Here is a 21,203-nt window from a genome sequence, read left to right as displayed (position 1 = left end):
AGCAATACATACACTCATAGATGAAAAAAATTACGCACCATGGCATAGGTATGGGGCTTCCCAGGTGGCACTAGTGGTAAAGACCCTACCTGCCAATGCAGGAGATGTAAGAGACGCAGGTTCAATCCCTGGGTTGGGAAGATTCCCTGGAGAAGGAAATGGCGACCTGCTCCAGTATTCTTGCTTGGAAAATTCCATGGACAGAGGAGCCTGGCAGGCTACAGACCATGGGGCCACAAAGAGTCAGACATGACTGAGCACAGGTACTTATGGCATAGGTGTAAGAAGGACATAAACTTCTTGTGCAGGGCTGTCCAAGTGTACCTGGTACTTCCTGGGTTTTGTGAAGTTAAGCGGAAGCTGAAAGTCCTAGGTATCACAATCACCGAGTTAGGATGAGCTTTCCTTTTTTAACTGCTGCTAAGATACAGCCAGTCCATTCTGAAGGAGATCAGCCCTGGGATTTCTTTGGAAGGAATGATGTTAAAGCTGAAACTCCAGTACTTTGGCCACCTCATGCGAAGAGTTGACTCTTTGGAAAAGACTCTGATGCTGGGAGGGATTGGGGGCAGGAGGAGAAGGGGATGACAGAGGATGAGATGGCTGGATGGCATCACTGACTCAATGGACCTAAGTCTGAGTGAACTCCGGGAGTTGGTGATGGACAGGGAGGCCTGGCGTGCTGCGATTCATGGGGTCACAAAGAGTCGGACACGACTGAGAGACTGAACTGAACTGAACTGAACTGAACTGAAGATACAGCACTATATGACTTATTTTAATAGTCTCCAGTCTGCAAACATAGTCAGAACACAAAGTAAAATAATATAGTGAACTTATTTTGACTTTAAAGATTAGATAAATACACATTATATACCATGGTCACCAACCTCCTATTCCTAAAACCGTTTGCTTGTTTGCCTCCAGTAAAATAAGCTCAGTGGTTTGATGCTTGGTCCCTTGTGTAAAGTAATCCATCATAAAACCATCACCCTTACTTTAGCACAATTGACAGTCAATGCTCGCATAAAACCGAAGAGTAAGTTGCCATGGAGACAAAGCCAACTCTCCTCTTTAGAATGGCTGATTATTCCGAGTCATAACAGATATACCAGAAAAATAACATGAGGTTCTCACAGAGACTGGCAGCCCCAAATCTGTGTTCTACAATTGTATAGCTAACTGTGTTCACATTATCTTTTGATATAGTAACAAAGACACACATTGCACTAAAAGTTAATCCTACATAATTACTGTTTGTAAAATGAATCCTTATATCTGTCTAAACAATGTGGAAAGTTTAAATTGTAATATGTTTTCTACTTCTAATTAGTGCTTTATTAATGGGGTGACCACTCTGCTTGACCTATTTGCTAAAATTCTTTAGAACTCCAGAAGACCATATGGCTGGCCAGATGGGTTGCTGTAATTTAATGCTATTATTCTAAGGATGAAGTAAGGGATAAACATAATTTGTATTCTTTGCCATCCTTCCTGCATTCCTTTTATTAGTTTCATTTTTAATTCAGACATCAGAAGGGAAGATAATACCTTGCTACCAAGGCCTAGATGCCAACTAATTGCTACAAGAGACTCCAGCCCAGACATCATAGGCCAAGCTTCTGAACACACTCCATCTTACCCCGTGACCCCACCATGGTGATTAATAGGTTGAGTGCTAAGCCCTAATGAGAGTCAGATCTTAGATGTTCTCTAAGCTAAAGCAATTAGCATTATGTTGAACACAATATTTCAGTTACTTGGTATAGAGACTCATTGTTCTTAATAGTAAACTATATGCCTTTTGCCTTACGGTCTTCAAATTTACCACCAGCACCACCTGAGAAGCCCCATTTATATTATTTACTTATTTATAATTTGATGCTGAGATTTATTGGTTTGAGAAAAGTAATTGGACTGTTCTTCATTCTAAGCATTCTTTCAGAGCCAACCAGGGAGTGGAAGGCTGTCATATGATCATGGTTAAGTCTATAAATACATCCTGCTTTCATTGGATAGAGAATGATTATTGGGATATCAAGCTCTGTCTAAGACTTGCTCTATGTTATCCTATTTTGTTTCTTCCTCTAGAAACCCTGAATTTTCAGAAACCCTTCCTTGCCTCTAGGTCTGCATGCATGCTAAGTCCCTTCAGTAGTGTCCAACTCTTTATGACCTTATGCACTGTAGCCTGCCAGACTCCTGTCCATGGGATTCTCCAGCCAAGAATACTGAACTGGGTTGCCATGCCCATCTCCAGGGGATCTTCCCAATGCAGGGATCAAACCCACATCTCTTATGTCTCTTGCAATGACAAGCAGGTTCTTTACCACTAGCACCACCTGGGAAGCCTTTAGGTAGGGCAGTATAAAAGTTCTGACCAAGGGAAGGTGTGCAGAAATGTCTTTTAACCCTTCTAGGCCTGGCCCTTAAAATATCCATATGACCTTCCATGCTCTCTTTGTTAATTCTCTGTCTATCTGGATGGAGTTCATTAAAGGAAGACTACAAAGGCTTTGGGCTTCCCTGATAGCTCAGCTAGTAAAGAATCCACCTGCATGCATGAGACCCTGGTTTGATTCCTGGGTTGGGAAGATCCCTTGGAGAAGGGATAAGCTACCCACTCCAGTATTCTTGGACTTTCCTTGTGGCTTAGCTGGTAAAGAATCCACCTGCAATCTGGGAAACCTGGGTTCGATCCCTGGATTGGAAAGACACCCTGGAAAAGGGAACAGCTACCCACTCCAGTGTTCTGGCCTGGAGAATTCCATGGACTGTACAGTCCATGGGGTTACAAAGAGTCAGACACAACTGAGCAACTTTCACTTTCAAAAAGGTTACATACATTTTTGTGTTGCTTGTAAGTTAGTCAATGATCAACTCAACTGAAAATTATGAATGTATGGAACCCAAAGTCCAAATTTAAGTAGACCTACACAAATTCACTAGAGGAATCCATTTCAGTTGTATTTAAGAAGCAGGAAACTACATATCTTAACATTAGCATGTTTTAGAACTCAGGACAAAACAGTTATCAGTGTTGCTTTAGCAAAACATTATAAAGGAACACCTGACCCATGGGATAGATGAACTAGACTGAGGGCACAGTATCTACTGTTTCTACAGTCATCAGAGACAACACAGGACAACCCTTAAAGCAACTGTCTAACAGAGAATCTCAAAGTGTTTTAAAAGCAGAATTGTCCATTGACACACCCAAATAGCATTTTAAAGATATCTTTTGGTACTGGAACATAAATGCATCAATTTAATGCAACCAAAAGGGTAATAGAGACATATATTGGATTAATGTAAAGTCACTGACTTATGGAAAATAGAAAATACCCACCAATGCACGCACGCACACACACACACAAAGGATTATTGGGGGATCACATTTTTACCTTGGTAGTACCAAAAAAAAAAGACTATACCCTGAAGAATAATTCAATACTCCAGTACTTGGGTCATCTGATGTGAAGAGCCAACTCATTGGAAAAGCCCCTGATGCTGGGAAAGATTGAAAGCAGGAGGAGAAGGGGACGACAGAGGATGAGATGGTTGGATGGCATCACTGACTCAATGCACATGAGTTTGAGCAAGCTCCAGGAGATGGTGAAGGACAGGGAAAGCAGGTATGCTGCAGTCCATGGGGTTGCAAAGAATTGGACACAACTGAGTGACTGAACAAAAACAGCAAAAAGAATAATTATTATATCACTAAAGCAAAAACCTTGGTGGGGCAGCACCTGAATCAGGTTTGTGGAAGGCCTTGGACAGATATAGCCCTGCCATTTTACAGAGGGAAGAGAAAGGCAGAAGAGCATAGTGATTACATGTGTGTGGGGGGTCTCAATTTATGTCCCTAATGAGTTGCTTGAACTAGGAAAAGTATTTTATCAATTTCCTTGGCTATAGAATGGAGAGCAGTAATTCTTATTTTACAGAATGTTAAGAGGATTAAGTCATATGAGACACTAAGCATTTAGAGAGGCCTGAGCTGAAAATAAATGTGAACACGTTTTTGATATTATTCCTAATCTTATATCACAATCACTATGAACCATATTATCCTCACCTATAAAGTAAGACATTGAAAGATGATTTGTATAACTTCTTTAAGTGTTTGGGCTTCCCTGGTGGCTCAGATGGTAAAGAATCTGCCTGCAATGCCAGAGACCCGTAACCCCTGGGTTGGGAAGATTCCCTGGAGAAGGGAATGGCTACCCATTCCAGCATTCTAGACTGGAAAATTCCATGGGCAAAAGACTCTGGCAGGCTACAGTCCATGGGGTCACAAAAAGTCATACATGGCTAAGCAACTAACACACACTTCTAAGTGTTTATATTCTGAGTCTCTATCTGTACCTTAAAGTCAAATATCCAGTTGAAAAATGAAAATCCTAAAATCTAAATATTTTAAGTAATGACTAAAAAAATCTGTAGACAATCTTGTCTGATGTTGGGATTGATTTAAAGCTGATAGGTGACACAAAAATGCACTAATAATCCAGTAGTTTTTAATAGTCAGCAGTATTGGGTTGGCTAAAATGTTCCTTCAGTTTTAAAATAAAAATAGAAGACACATTTTTCATTTTCACCAAGAATTTTATTGAACAATGCAGTCACCATTTTGTTTCACTGCCTTCTGCCATTTTCCAGGCAACTTCATAATTTGATCTTCCCAATCTTTTTTGTCTTTTTTTGAGTAGAGAACTGTTCTAGGTGCCTTTTACAGTCTTCCAAGGAATTGAAATTTTTTCCATTAAGAGAGTTTTAAAAAGATCAAAATAAATGGAAATCTGAAGCTGCAATGCCTGGTGAATATGATGGATGAATCAGAACTTTCAAGCCACACTAGAACAGTCTTCCTGGTCATCAAAGAAATGTGTGGTCTTGGATTATTCTGATGGGAAGTTACATACTTTCTGTTTACTCCTTCTGAAGCTTTTCCTCAGGTGCTGCTTTCAGTTGTTCTAACTGGGAGCAGTACTTGTTGGAATGAATAGTTTGGTTTTCAGGAAGGAGCTCATAATAAAGGACTCCCATCTAATCCCACCATACACACATCACTTTCTTTGGATGAAGACTGGACTTTGGTGTGATTCGTGATAGTTCATTTCACTTGCCCCATGATCTCTCCTATTCCACATTATAGTATAGTATCCAGTTTTCATCATCACAATTTGTTGTAAAAACATTTCATTATATTTAATGAAATATAATGTGGAAATATAGCCAAGAAGGTTTTATTTCTGCTTAATTTACGGAGGAACTCAAACATCAAAGTGACTGACATACCCAAGCTGGTGCAAATGCTTTTCAAAGCTTGATTTGGATACTTTGAGTATGTCAGCTTCCTCCCACATGGTATTACATTGATTATTCTCAATAAATGTCCTGATTTGATCACTATAAACTTCAACTGACCTACCCAATGGTACAACATTGTCCAGAGAGAAAACTCCAGAAGGAAACTTTGTAAATCACTTTTGACACTTTTGATCAGTCACACCGCCTTCTCCATACATTGTACAAATCTTTTTGTGTTTCAGATGCATTTTTACCTTTCTTGAAATAATAAAGCATAATATGCCAAAAATGTTTTCTTCCATATTCAATATTAAAATAGCTACACAAAAGTGCACCAACTTTAATATGCTTTTTTTTTTAACACACACTATGACATCTGTCATAATACAATTCAACAAAATTGTTTCAAGTGACTTTAAAGACAACTAAGCACTACTAGAGCCAAATTACAGAAAAAAAAATCAAATGAACTTTTTGGCCAACACACTACTATGGTACCAATTTATTCACTATCCCTCATGAATCACACCCTCATTTGAACATGGAATGTAACAAGAAAACTGTCAAGCAACCATTTAAATGTTAAAATATTTAAGGAAGCTACACAGATATTTAATATTTAATTTATATTAAATAAATACAAATTTAATAAGCTACAGAGGTAAGGAATGATTTTATTCATACAAACTTGAATGGATCCAGAATGTACATGATAACACTCCATTTTTGCAGCTTAAAGTGAATTACTTCCTAGGCTTAGAAAATAGGTTGTCAGCAACTTGAGTTTCTTTCCCATTCATAAGAAAGCATGTCTACCAATTGCAGGAATATTATGAAATGATACTAACATTATAGTATAGCCTCTATTCCAAATTAAATGGAAATTTGCCACCGTTAAAAATTCCATAATTTAGTAAACCTTAGTTTGTGCAAAGCCATGCTCATTCAAATAAATACTCTAGTAAGACTCAGAATGAAGTGAATAGTTCAATATGCTGAATCACTAAAAATCACTAAAAATTCAGCCCTAATTATCCTTCTTGGTTTTAAGTGAGGGTAATCTGAAAACAGGATTTTAATGTACCAAGATACTACATGTAAAATACTGTGGCATGGAGCAATTGTTTTCTTAAACCAGAAATCAATTTAGTCCAAAGAAGCTTACCTCCTGCATACATAACAGCCAGCATCGTGGATGATATCCATGCTATTTCACTGTAGGTAGTGTTGAATAGGAGCTGGATTTCTTTGAAGAATACTGTGACAGCTTTGGGAAACGCATATGAAAATCCAATGGAGATAAAAGCTGCTCCAACCACTACCCAGCCCCATCCTCCATCAGGAGGTGGATGTAGGGGTGGGGTGCCTCCAGGTGGCGGCATTTCTGCTTCTCTATTTGAAATTCAAGTAACCTGTGTTTAAAAAAATGAAATAATAGTTTAGGCCATACTTGCATTTTCATGTCACTTTTGAGTTACCAAAATAATATTATATTTTTATTACATTAACTACAACTGTATAATTTTCATAAATATTTTTTAATATTCTGCTATTCAGGAAGTTATCAGCAAATTTACCAAAAAATTAGAGTGAGGTATGTAACTCTGTTATGAGCTAAAAACTGAAAGCATTTTGTTCACGGAAACAAAAAGCACTCAAAGAGAAAGTTAAGTTCAGATCTATACTAAAGTACCAACAAAGAAACAAACGCTATCTCACTCTGATTTCTAAGATAAATGGAGCTGTCATCCCTCAAAACAGAATGATTTCTTAATCCAAACATTTAAGATTATATATACCAAGGTTAAAAGGATCTTATATTACATTTGATGAATTTTAGAGAATAGTAGGCATATTTTATAATTTTTCCAATTTTAGTAATTGAGAATATTTAAAAATATTTCAGCAGGTATCTATCAATATTTCCTAAAATTATAAGATTAGAAATTGTATGATTCTAATAAATTAATTTTAATGCACTTCCAAAACTGGTACTACCTATCATTTTATGAATTCTTCATAGCAGTGAAATGCTCCCAATCAAACAGATTGTATGTTATTTTTAGTCAAAGGAAGGGACTTTCTTTTTGGATATGCCTAGGAACCCGTAAAGAGAAGGGAATGGCAACCCACTCCAGTATTCTTGCCTGGAGAATCCCATGGACAGAGGAACTTGGTGGGCTACAGTCCATAGGGTCGCAAACTGAGCGACTGAACAACAACAGGAACACTTAACTGCTAGCTTTATGGTATAGAGTACCCACTCTCTTGTGGGAAGGAATGATCACATATAGCTTAATACAACTGAAATTAAATTTAAGAAAACCTTGGTTCCCTAGCATCAATATTCTTTGTAGAATGATGTTGCTTACTTGGCTTTTAGCTGTAATTGCCAATACTTCTCAGCATCTTCTTTTTACTACTCTCATTCCATTTGCAAATATTTTTCAGTTGAAATATAGAGGAAAAAGTAAACACTTGTCCGTTGGTAAGATAATTTCAAAAATATGCAAATAAAAGCTAAATCTGCCACTAATCCAGGAAAACTACCAAAAAAAAAAAAAAAAAAAACAAAAAACAAACCTAAAATAGTATCTACGAAGAAAAACAGAGGTTTAATTTTTGTCTGATGTCAAATTATATCTAAGATATTTTCAGTGATCTTCTATATCACCTTCCACATTTTGTGAAAATATTCTTTAGTCTTATAATTTGTCCATAATTCTATCCAAGGACTTTACCTTCAGAAACACATACAGGCAAAGTGATAAAAATGAAACTTAAAATAGGTAGAGCACTGCTTCCCTAGAATAAATACTACAATGATGAGTAGTAGAATGGAAGTAACAGGGTGGAAAACTATCACTTTTACTCTTTTTTTTTAATGTTAATTTTTGAAAATATACTTAAGATTTTTTTAACATAATATTTTACAGCATTTCAAATATGGAGAGAAATTGGTATAATCTGCAATTAACAGATAACAGACTACAGATTAAAAGACTTATTTTACATTTTGTGAGTCAGGCATATCTGCAAGGAAGTTCTCAGACATTAAACCATAATAACCTCTTTTTTTGATTTTTTTCAGCTCTATTGAGTTATAAGTGACAAATAAAGGTAAAGTATATCTAAAATGTGCAAGATGATTTAATATACATTATGAAAGGATTCCCACAATTGAATTAATCAATACAACTGTCACCTCACATATTTACATTTTTTGGTGTGAACACTTTATGTTCTACTAAGGTAGCAAATTTCAATTATACAACACAATTTTATCAACTGTAGTCACCTTATTATACATTAGATCCTGAGAACTTATTCATATAATTGCTAAAAGTTTATACCTTTTCACCATCCTCTCCACATTTCTACATCCCCCAGCCTCTGGCAACTAGCATCTACTCTTTGTTTCTACAAGTATGATTTTTTAATTCCACATCTAAATGTCATGATGCAGGATTTATCTTTCTCCATCTGGCTTATTTCACTGAGCATAATGCTCTCCAGGGTTATCCATGTTGTCCCAAATGGCAAGATTTCATTATTTTTTAAAGCTGAATAATATTTCATTGTGTGTATGAGTGATTGTAAGTGTGTGTGTGTGTGTGTGTATATATACATTTGGATGGCCATTTTCAAAGTCTTAATTGAATTTGCTAGAATATTGTTTCTGTTTCTGTTTTAGTTTTTGGCCACGAGGCCTGTGGATCTAGCTCCCTGACCAAGAATTGAACCTTCATGCCCTGAACTGGAAGGTGAAGTCCCAACCACTGGACCACCAGGGAAGTCCCGTTTGTGTACACATTTTGTTTATCCATTCATCTGTCTGTGGACACATAGCTTGTTTCCATATCTTGGCTATTGTAAGTAATGCTGCAGTGAACATGGAAATACAGATATCTCTCTAAGATAATGATTGCCTTTCCTTTGTATTTCTTTTTTTTTCCCCCTTGGGGATGGTCTTGATCACTGCCTCCTGTATATTGTCATGAATCTCTGTCCATAGTTCTTCAGGCACTCTGTCTATCAGATCTAATCCCTTGAATCTATTTGTCATTTCCATTGTATAATTGTAAGGGATTTGATTTAGGTCATACCTGAACGGTCTAGTGATTTTCCCTACTTTCTTCAATTTCAGTCTTAATTTGGCAATAAGGAGTTCATGATCTGAGCCACAGTCAGCTCCCAGTCTTGTTTTTGCTAACTGTATAGAGCTTCTCCATCTTTGGCTGCAAAGAATATAATCAATCTGATTTCACTATAGACCATCTGGTGATGTCCACATGTAAAGTCTTCTCTTGTGTTGTTAGAAGAGGGTGTTTGCTATGACCAGCATGGTCTCTTCACAAAACTCTGTTAGCTTTTGATCTGCTTTGTTTTGTATTCCAAGGCCAAATTTGCCTGTTACTCCAGGTATTTCTTGACTTCCTACTTTTGCATTCCAGTCCCCTAGAATGAAAAGGACATCTTTTGGGTGTTAGTTCTGAAGGACTTGTAGGTCTTCATAGTACTGTTCAACTTCAGCTTCTTCAGCATTACTGGTCCAGGGCATAGACTTGAATTACTGTGATATTGAATGGTTTGCCTTGGAAATGAAGAGATCATTCTGTTATTTTTGAGATTGTATCCAAGAACTGCATTTCAGACTCTTTTGTTGACTATGAGGGCTATTCCATTTCTTCTAAGGGGTTCTTGCCCACAGTAGTAGATAAAATGGTCATCTGAGAAATTCACTCATTCCATTTCATTTTAGTTCATTGATTCCTAAAATGTTGATGTTCACTCTTACTATCTCCTGTTTGACCGCTTCCAATTTCCCTTGATTCATGGACCTAGCATTCCAAGTTCCTATGCAATATTGCTCTTTATAGCATTGGACTTTACCTCCATCACTCATCACATCCCCAACTGGGTGTTGGTTTTGCTTTGGCTCCATCTTTTCATTCTTTATGGAGTTATTTCTCCACTCTTCTCCAGTAGTATATTGGGCACCTATAGACCTGGGGAGTTCATCTTTCAGTGTCATACCTTTTTGCCTTTTCATACTGTTCATGGGGTTCTCAAGGCAAGAATAATGACGTGGTTTGCCATTTCTTTCTCCAGTTTTGTCAGAACTCTCTGCCATGACCCATCCATCTTGGGTGGTCCTACATGGCATGGCTCATAATTTCATTGAGCTAGACAAGGATGTGGTTCATGTGATCAATTCGGTTAGTTTTCTGTGACTGTGGTTTTCATTCTGTCTGCCCTCTGATGGATAAGAATAAGAGGCTTATAGAAGCTTCCTGATGGGAGAGACTGACTGAGAGGGAAACAGGATCTTGTTCTGATGGGTGGGGCCATGTTCAGTAAATCTTTGATCCAATTTTCTTTTTTTTTTTTTTTTTTGGTTTTTAAAACTTTTTATTTTATATTGGGGTATCACCAATGAACAATGTTGTAAGAGTTTCAGGTAGACAGCAAAGGGATTCAGCCATACATATACATGTATCCATTCTCCCCCAAACTCCCTTCCCATCCAGGCTGCCACATAACATTGGGCAGAGTTCCCTGTGCTATACAGTACTTCCTTGTTGGTTATCCGTTTTAAATACAGCAGTGTGTGCATGTCCATCCCAAACTCCCTAACCACCCCTTCACCCCACCCTCCCCGCTGGTAACCATAAGTTCGGAACAGTAGCACTTTGTATCATGGGAGAAATAGGGCATAAGGAAGAAAATCCACCCTGTCCCAACTATATCCTTTTCCACCTGGCACCATGAAATCAAGGTTTCTTTTTGACCCGATGCCATTTTAGGACATCCACTCCTGGCCCACCACTGGCTTTATCTCCACTCACGCTTGTCTTAACATACATAATTAGTATTGCAGGCAAATCTCAACTATTGGTATCATTGCATAACACAAGTGGGAACATATAAAACCAAAGTCAATGTAGCTGTCATTTTTATTTTGAGAACTCACAGACATACCACGCCAGGTTTGCATCTATATAAATAAAGACTTGCACAGATGGTTCTTTAACAGTCATTATTATTCATTAATAATTATTCATTCCTTCATATAAAATACAAGGAAAATGAAATGTCTTGTATCTTTTCTTTAGTTTTGATGATGAGAGTTCCACAGATCCAAGTGCCACGGTTACAGAAGGTTGGATTGATTTCTTTTCTTACTTTAAATTAGATTGTATTTAAAAAGAGAGTTTGTTCATCACATTGATGAATACTGAGTTTTCCAGTAGGCTGATCTAAATTGGAAGAATACTGAGTCAGTTAACCAGCTAGTGTGATGAACTAGTTTGCTTTTTCTGAAACACTAGTAAGATTCCATTAATAATTGTGGCGAAAAGTATGTAGTGTGACTATAAGTTTACAGTTACCATGATCCTGTGGGAAATATCCAGGAAATAAAGGTTTATCACATCTATATGTAGACTACAGCCCATGCTACTAGGGTTTAATCATCTCTTTAAGTAGGTATGCTTGCTTTGTATAACTAGGTCAGCCCCAGTAAAATATATTTAAAAGCTTTTAAAGCTAAAAATGAAACCTACGTTTTTTTGTTTTTTTTTTTTCATCTTTGTTCCTCTGACATCAGTCAAGCTTCCTGACATCCTTCATCAGAGAAAACATTTTATTTTTTTTTTTTTTTTTTAATTTTCTTTTATTTTTAAACTTTACATAACTGTATTAGATTTGCCAAATATCAAAATGAATCCGCCACAGGTATACATGTGTTCCCCATCCTGAACCCTCCTCCCTCCTCCCTCCCCATTCCATCCCTCTGGGTCGTCCCAGTGCACCAGCCCCAAGCATCCAGTATCGTGCATCGAACCTGGACTGGCATCTCATTTCATACATGATATTTTACATGTTTCAATGCCATTCTCCCAAATCTTCCCACCCTCTCCCTGTCCCACAGAGTCCATAAGACTGTTCTATACATCAGTGTCTCTTTTGCTGTCTCGTACACAGGGTTATTGTTACCATCTTTCTAAATTCCATATATATGCGTTAGTATACTGTATTGGTGTTTTTCTTTCTGGCTTACTTCACTCTGTATAATTTCTTTAAAAAAAAATTATTTATTTTAATTAGAGGCTAATTACTTTACAATATTGTATTGGTTTTGCCATATATCAACATGAATCTGCCACAGGTGTACACGTGTTCCCAATTCTGAACCAATTTTCTGTTGACAACAAACTGTGGAAAATTCTTAAAGAGATGGGAATATCAGACCTTCTTAGCTTCCTCCTGAGAAATCTGTAATCAGGTCAAGAAGCAACAGTTAGAACCAGACATGGAACAATAGGCTGGTTCCAAATCAGGAAAGGAGTATGTCAAGGCTGTATATTGTCACCCTGCTTATTTAATTTATATGCAGAGTACATCATGTGAAATGCCAGGCTGGATGAAGCACAAGCTGGAATCAAGATTACCGGGAGAAATATCAAGAACCTCAGATACACAGATGACACCACCCTTATGGCAGAAAGCAAAAAGAAATGAAAGAGCCTCTTAATGAAAGTGAAAGAGGAGAGTGAAAAATATTGGCTTGAAACTCAACATTCAGAAAATTAAGATCATGGCATCCAGTCCCATCCATCATGGCAAATAGATGGGGAACCAATGAAAACAGCAAGAGACTATTTTTTTTGGCTCCAAAATCACTGCAGATGGTGACTGCAGCCATGAAATTAAAAGACACTTGCTCCCTGGAAGAAAAGCTATGACCAACCTAGACAGCATATTAAAAGCAGAAACATTACTTTACCAACAAATATCCATATAGTCCAAGCTATGGTTTTCCCAGTAGTATTGTATGGATGTGAGAGTTGGACTATAAAGAGAACTGAACGCTGATGAATTGATGCTTTTGAACTGTGGTGTTGGAGAAGACTCTTGAGAGTCCCTTGGACCGCAAGGAGATCCAACCAGCCAATCATAAAGGAAATCAGTCCTAAATATTCATTGGAAGGACTGATGCCGAAGCTGAAACTCCAATACTTTGGCCCCTGATGCAAAGAACCAATTCATTTGAAAAGACCCTGATGCTGGGAAAGACTGAAGGCAGGAGGAGAAGGGGATGACAGAGGATGAGATGACAGAGGTTGGATGGCATCACTGATGCAATGGACATGAGTTTGAGTAGGCTCTGGGAGTTGATGATGGACAGGGAATCCTGGCGTGCTGTAGTCCATTGGCTTGCAAAGAGTCAGACATGACCGAGTGACTGTACTGAACTTCCTTTGCATATATATCCAGAAGTAGAACTGCCCAATCATATGGTAGTAGTTCTACATTTAATTTTTTGAAGAACCTCTATACTTTTTTCCATAGAGGCTGAAAACAGTTTACACTCCAAACAAGAGCATAAAAGTTTTCCATTGTCTCCACATTCTTGCCAGTATTTGTTCCAAATAATTTCCAGTATTGCTTTTTTTTTTTTTTTTTTTTTTTTGATAATAGCCATTCTAATAAGCATGAGGTAAAATCTCATTGTGGTTTGATTTTCACTTCCTTAATGATTAGTAATGTTAAGCACCTTTTCATGTACCTGTTGGCCTTTTATGTCTCCCTTAGAAAAATACCTATCGAGGTCCTCCACCCATTTTAAAATTGGATTATTTGTGTTCTTTGCTATTGAGTTGCATGAGTTCCTTGTATGTTTTAGATATTAACCTCTTATTGGATATGTGACTTACAAGTATTTTCACCGATTTCATAGGCTGCCTTTTCATTTTGTTGACAGTTTTCTTCTTTGTGAAGAAACTTTTTAGTTTAGTTTAATAGTCTAAATTGTTTACTTTTGCTTTTGTTGCCTTTTTGATGTTGAATCCCCCAAAAAATCATCACAAAGATAATGTCAAGGAGCTAACCCCTACTATATTTCTTCTAGGAATTTTATGGTTTCAGGTCATGTTCAAGCCTTTCATCCATATTGAGTTGATTTTTATTAATAGTGTAAAATGGGGGTGCAGTTTTACTCTTTTGCATGTGAATATCCAGTTTTCCCAGCACCCATTTAAGACACTATCTTTTCCCCATTGTATATTCTTGGCACCTTTGTCAAAAACTAATTGACGAATACATGCATTTATTTCTGGGCTCTCTATTCTGTTTTCCTGATGTATATGTCTGTTTTTAGACAATACCACAATGTGGTATTGTCTAATTCTATGACTAAGAATTAGAAATAATAGACTTAGAAATCAGGTAATAGAATTAGAAATATAAATCTATTTCTATAGAATTAGAAATCAGGTAATATAAGTCAGGAAGTGTGATACTGCCTGATCTTTTTCAAGATTGCTCAGGCTCTTTTGTGGTTCCATACAAAATTTAGGATTGATTGTTCTATTTCAACAAAAATGGCATTGGAATTTTGATAAGGACTGCATTGAACCTGTAGATTGCTTTGGGTTATATGAACATTTTAACAATATTAATATTTCTAATCAATGAACACGGAATAGCTTCCCATTTATTTTGTCTTCTTTAATTTCTTTCATCAATGTTATACTTTTCAATGTATACATCTTTTACTTCCTTGGTTACATGTATTTTTAAGAATTTTATTCTTTCTGGTGCTATTCTATTGTAAATGAATTTTTTTTTCTTACAACAATGTATTATTCCTCTCTCCAATAATTCATTATTAGTGCATAGAAACAATTGATCTTTGTGTACTGATTTTTGTATCCTACAACTTTACAAATTTGTTGATAGTTCTAACAGTTTTTTTTTGTTTTTTTTTTTTGATGGAGTATAGGGTTTCTATAAGGTCAAGTCATCTGGAAACAGATAATTTTTACTACTTCATTCAAATTTGATGTCTTTGATTTTTTTTTCTTACCTAATTGCTTTGACTAGGATTTTAAGTACTTAATCACCATATGTTCATCCTGATCTCATTAATTGATACTTAATAGCTCTGGATTTCCCTTCCAGTTCGATGGTGAACCAAAGAATGGAATGATTCTTGCATGAGCTGTAGACATATCTACCAGCATTTTCTATCACCTTCTGATATTTCTCCTTTTGGATAATTGTGGTGAAGATTCTCTCTATTTTTCAATTTGATCAACAATTACATTTTATTTTCTTTATTTTATAACATTGATAGTTATAAAGCAGGAGTCAGCAAACATTTCCTATAATGGACTAGATAATAAATATTTAAGTTTCTGCAGGCTGTATGGTCTCTCTCATAACTACTCATATCTTAATAGTTTTAGTGCAAAGTCAGCCACAGACAATACTAAAAAAAAATGTGTGGATATTCCAATAAACTTTTGTTTACAAATTAGACTAAGCCTATAGTTTGCTGATCCCTGTAATAGAATACTATTTAAAAACCAAGAAAATAAAGAAACTACATAATCACACTATCCTAACACAATATTATTAATAATTTTGCATCTATTTTTATTGTTTTCCTATATTCATATATTTCTGATGAATTTACTGATTTAAATGCAGTATAATCTAATTAATCTGTAACTTAAGTCATAAGTATACAAAAATGAATAAAGGGATCTCTGACTCAAATATTGAGTACTTATGCTAAGTGCTTAGCAAGTATTTATTTACTCAGCTAAATTTCCACAAAAGCCCTATAAGATATTGTCCCTATCTTTTAAATAAGACTAAAGCTCAGGAAATATCAAAAATTAAACCCAAGTGAAACAATAATGTCAGGGACTGGATTTCACTAATCATTGCTGACTCTTAAAATTACATAAATAAAATTATAAATAAGACTCTTGTTTAATGTATTTAGAAGAGGAAACAAGCATAAAAGAAACCTAAGTATTTTTTATTATGTTATCTGTGCATATCTAAAATATTCTTATGGATCAAAATAGTCAAAGACATCTAATGTTCCAAGACTTTAAGAAAATAACTGGAAAAGTTCTCTCCATGGATACATTTGTATGTTAGAAACCTACCTGAAATGTCAAGAAAACTACAGCATTAAGGTCAAATGAAAGCACTGTTTATAATAGCCAGGACATGGAAGCAACCTAGATGTCCATCAGCAGATGAATGGATAAGAAAGCTGTGGTACATATACACAATGGAGTATTACTCAGCCATTAAAAAGAATACATTTGAATCAGTTCTAATGAGGTGGATGAAACTGGAGCCTATTATACAGAGTGAAGTAAGCCAGAAAGAAAAACACCAATACAGTATACTAGCACATTTATATGGAATTTTTAAAGATGGTAATGATAACCCTGTATGCGAGACAGCAAAAGAGACACAAATGTATGGAACAGTCTTTTGGACCCTGTGGGAGAGGGAGAGGGTGGGATGATTTGGGGGAATGGCATGGAAACATGTATAATATCATATAAGAAATGAATCACCAGTCCAGGTTCGATACAGGATCCTTGGGGCTGGTGCACTGGGATGACCCAGAAGGATGGTATGGGAAGGGAGGTGGGAGGGAGGTTCAGGATGGGAACACATATACACCCGTGGCAGATTCATGTTGATATGTGGCACAACCAATACCATATTGTAAAGTAATTAGCCTCCAATTAAAATAAATAAATTTAGATTAAAAAAAAAGAAAAACTTTCACCACAAATAATGCACAGAATATAGATTCTATTGAAAAATGGACACATCCTAGCAGGGACACTTCTGTAAGTTTATTAATATTCCACAGATGTTAATTGTTTAAATTGATAGAAAATATTATATCTTGTCAAAGAATGGTTTTGAAAAGATTTGTATGTCTTCAGAATGTTTACAGTCTGCTTTTGTAATCATCTTTGGTTTCTTGGAAACAATAAAAATTTGTCTATCTAGCTATTTAATTTCATTTCTCTTTAGTCATCAGTTAATCCAACATGATGGATTGATGGCATATGAGCACTGGAAATAGCATCTTATAAAAACTATATTATTAAGTAAGACAGAAAAGGAAAGAGACAGATTGTAAGTGGTGGTTAAATCAGATGAAAATAGCACTCAGTCTTTGAAAATTGTCTAAATAATCTGAATTTATATATTATTGAATTTTGTCATTCTATTATTAAAGTAATCAAATTTCTCAATGCTTGGAAAGCAAATAATTCTAGAAGAATACCAAAGAACTATCAAAGGGCATTTGTATATGGTAAACTACTTTTTGTTATATGCTATTAAAGTGCTGCACTCAATATGCCAGCAAATTTGGAAAACTCAGCAGTGGCCACAGGACTGGAAGAGGTCAGTTTTCATTCCAATTCAAAACAAAGGCAATGCCAAAGAATGCTCAAACTACCGCACAGTTGCACTCATCTCACACGCTAGTAAAGTAATGCTCAAAATTCTCCAAGCCAGGCTTCAGCAATACGTGAACCGTGAACTTCCTGTTGTTCAAGCTGGATTTAGAAAAGGCAGAGGAACCAGAGATCAAATTGCCAACATCTGCTGGATCATTGAAAATGCAAGAGAGTTCCAGAAAAACATCTATTTCTGCTTTATTGACTATGCCAAAGCCTTTGACTGTGTGGATCACAATAAACTGTGCAAAATTCTGAAAGAGATGGGAATACCAGACCACCTGATCTGCCTCTTGAGAAATTTGTATGCAGGTCAGGAAGCAACAGTTAGAACTGGACATGGAACAACAGACTGGTTCCAAATAGGAAAAGGAGTACGTCAAGGCTGTATATTGTCACCCTGTTTATTTAACTTATATACAGAATACATCATGAGAAATGCTGGACTGGAAGAAACACAAGCTGGAATCAAGATTGCCAGGAGAAATATCAATAACCTCAGATATGCAGATGACACCACCCTTATGGCAGAAAGTGAAGAGGAACTCAAAAGCCTCTTTATGAAAGTGAAAGTGGAGAGTGAAAAGGTTGGCTTAAAGCTCAACATTCAGAAAACGAAGATCATGGCATCTGGTCCCACCACTTCATGGGAAATACATCGGGAAACAGTGGAAACAGTGTCAGACTTTATTTTTCTGGGCTCCAAAATCACTGCAGATGGTGACTGCAGCCATGAAATTAAAAGACACTTACTCCTTGGAAGGAAAGTTATGACCAACCTAGATAGCATATTCAAAAGCAGAGACATTGCTTTGCCAACAAAGATTCATCTAGTCAAGGCTATGGTTTTTCCTGTGGTCATGTATGGATGTGAGAGTTGGACTGTGAAGAAGGCTGAGCGCCGAAGAATTGATGCTTTTGAACTGTGGTGTTGGAGAAGACTCTTGAGAGTCCCTTGGACTGCAAGGAGATCCAACCAGTCCATTCTGAAGGAGATCAGCCCTGGGATTTCTTTGGAAGGAATGATGCTAAAGCTGAAGCTCCAGTACTTTGGCCACCTCATGCGAAGAGTTGACTCATTGGAAAAGACTCTGATGCTGGGAGGGATTGGGGGCAGGAGGAGAAGGGGATGACAGAGGATGAGATGGCTGGATGGCATCACTGACTCGATGGACGTGAGTCTGGGTGAACTCCGGGAGTTGGTGAGGGACAGGGAGGCCTGGCGTGCTGCGATTCATGGGGTCGCAAAGAGTCAGACACGACTGAGCGACTGATCTGATCTGATAAACTATCATGAGGTTTAAAGTCCTCATTCTGCAATTTTCCTGCTTGCATAAAGGAATCTAAAACATCTTTCATTATCAATTAATGATTTTAAACTATTGTAGCATTTATCACATCTATAAGCTAGAGTAAACACAGAAATACAACAGGATGATTTATTTTTCATTTAACAAACCATAAATAACATTTCTTAATTATCTTAAGCCCATTATTTTAAAATCATTATATCAATATAAATATTTAAATATACTAATATTCAAATAATGTTATTATTATTAATATTGAAATTTACTAATGAGCAGGGTTGATGTTAGGATTTCCATTGAAATCTATGCTCAGAGAAAAGTGAAAAGGCCTTTTTAAAAAGCATTATATGGTGGAGTTATTTTTTTCCTCAGTACTCTGATTTCTGTATTGTTATTTTTTCATAGCTCACCAGTTTATCTCAGGATATTATCTTTTCTACTCTTTCTCCAGCATATTTTACTTGACTTTAATTATAATTGCATCTACCTCATTGCAAGTCACTACTCAGATACTTCTTCACTTCCTTATCTCCAACCTGTTTTGTTTCTTCTACTTAAATTGACATCTTAGTGTCTCTGAGCTGAAAAATTGCAAATTAGACCAAAATCAATGAAGGCTTAAAAAATTCCACTTTCAAGATTATTACCTATTTATTATTAACAAGTCTTGAGTTGACCAATAGTTCAGACCAAATTCATACACATTCATTAGGCTCAGGTTATTTTTCTGTGCACATTTCTATATTTTATACAACTTATGGCTACTGTGTCTTATTCCTTTTATTTGTGGGCATAATCAAGGAAAAAACAGAGTAGAAAATCTTATTCCTTTTATTTGTGGGCATAATCAAGGAAAAAACAGAGTAGAAAAAAAACACAGTTCACAGATGTTCACTTGAATAGACTTCTTTGGATTATGAGTGATACTGTTAAACCTCATTACTATTGCTTGAAGTGTGGTATTTGAAGGCAATACAAAGGAAGAGAGGGTAGTGCAGACTCTGGATTTTCTAAAGAAATGGAAAAACATAGGTTACATGTAAAATTGAGTTTCACAAATCTCACTAGAGTCACTACCTTTAATTCATCCAGTAAGTTGTGACCATGTTTTAATAATTAACAAAACTGAATATATATACATAAATATATTTGTGCATATATATTTGTCAGTTCATTACCAATTACTTAGATATGAACAAACTGATGAAATGGGTGCAAGAGAAAAAAATTAAAAGTATGAAATGAAGATCCGTTGTTTTTCTAAGTAATGGTAAATTACACATCTACCATTTGAGAAGGAAATTTATTGGTATTCATTAGCTGTCCAATAACTCCCTATACTCATTTAAATAATTTGCTCTAAAATTCAATTAAATAAAATATCCACTGACAATGAAAATAAATAGAAAATTTAAAAGATATTATTAGAAATACTATCAATATTGGAGAAAGATATGGCAATTCACTCCAGTATTCTTGCCTGGGAAATCCCATGGACAGAGGAACCTGGTGGGCTACAGTCATGAGGTCATGAAGAATCTGAAACGATTTAGTGACTAAACAATAACAAATCAATAATACAGGTCTTACAATGAGACACACTGAGTCATGAAAAATGAAACCAAAAGTATTTAGAAATCTTGTGGTTTAAAAATCAAATGCCCTAATCAGATCTGGGTGATTGATGAATAAGCTAATAAATTGCCCTAATATATCAAATGTCTTTATTTCAACTTAAATCTGATACTGAGGGTTTATTTTATTTGGGTCACACATTCCTTTGTCTAGATGAAAGTTAAGAAAAAGTAAACTCTGTCAATTAAATAATCAGTTGCCTGCCTTGCATCCAGGGCCACCTACCGAAAAGTGTTGAATTATAGTGCATCAATATCAGGCTAAATGAGGTTTGAGAGCATGAGGAAAATCTGTTATCTAGTTGCTGAGTCAGTGAGAAAAGGAGGATTGGGATTAGAATTAAGGTGAGCCACAAATAAAATCTGAGAAACGGATAAGGTTGGAATTAGTTTTAACTTAGGCTAGGAATGGAGAGTTCCAGACTCAGTGGATCTTCTATGTCTGGAATAACAGCAGGGAGAAGCAGCTACCTCTGCTCTGGACCTACCAGGAGGCTCAGGAGCCTCTGTGACTTGTTTTTTGTTGTTGTTGTTTTTTGTTTAATTTTATTTTATTTTTAAACTTTACATAATTGTATTAGTTTTGCCAAATATCAAAATGAATCCGCCACAGGTATACATGTGTCCCCCATCCCGAACCCTCCTCCCTC

The 21,203-nt window shown here is 36.2% G+C and overlaps 1 protein-coding gene across 5 annotated transcripts in view; it reads right to left on the bottom strand.

Annotated features, from left to right (window-relative positions):
* Positions 1–21,203, bottom strand: part of SLC16A7 (solute carrier family 16 member 7) — a 203,911-nt gene that overhangs the window by 60,269 nt on the left and 122,439 nt on the right. For all 5 annotated transcript variants that reach the window (XM_025283877.3, XM_006077936.4, XM_025283879.3 and 2 more), the window contains one exon: positions 6,479–6,725. In XM_025283877.3, coding sequence (XP_025139662.1) covers positions 6,479–6,695 — 217 coding nt within the window. In that variant the 5' untranslated portion in view covers positions 6,696–6,725. The remainder of the gene's footprint in view (positions 1–6,478; positions 6,726–21,203) is intronic.

The sequence above is a fragment of the Bubalus bubalis genome, chromosome 4 (genome assembly GCF_019923935.1).
Source record: "Bubalus bubalis isolate 160015118507 breed Murrah chromosome 4, NDDB_SH_1, whole genome shotgun sequence".
Taxonomy (NCBI): Eukaryota; Metazoa; Chordata; class Mammalia; order Artiodactyla; family Bovidae; genus Bubalus; species Bubalus bubalis.
The sequence above is the reverse complement of the archived record's forward strand: the minus strand, read 5'-3'. Positions and strand labels throughout refer to the sequence as shown.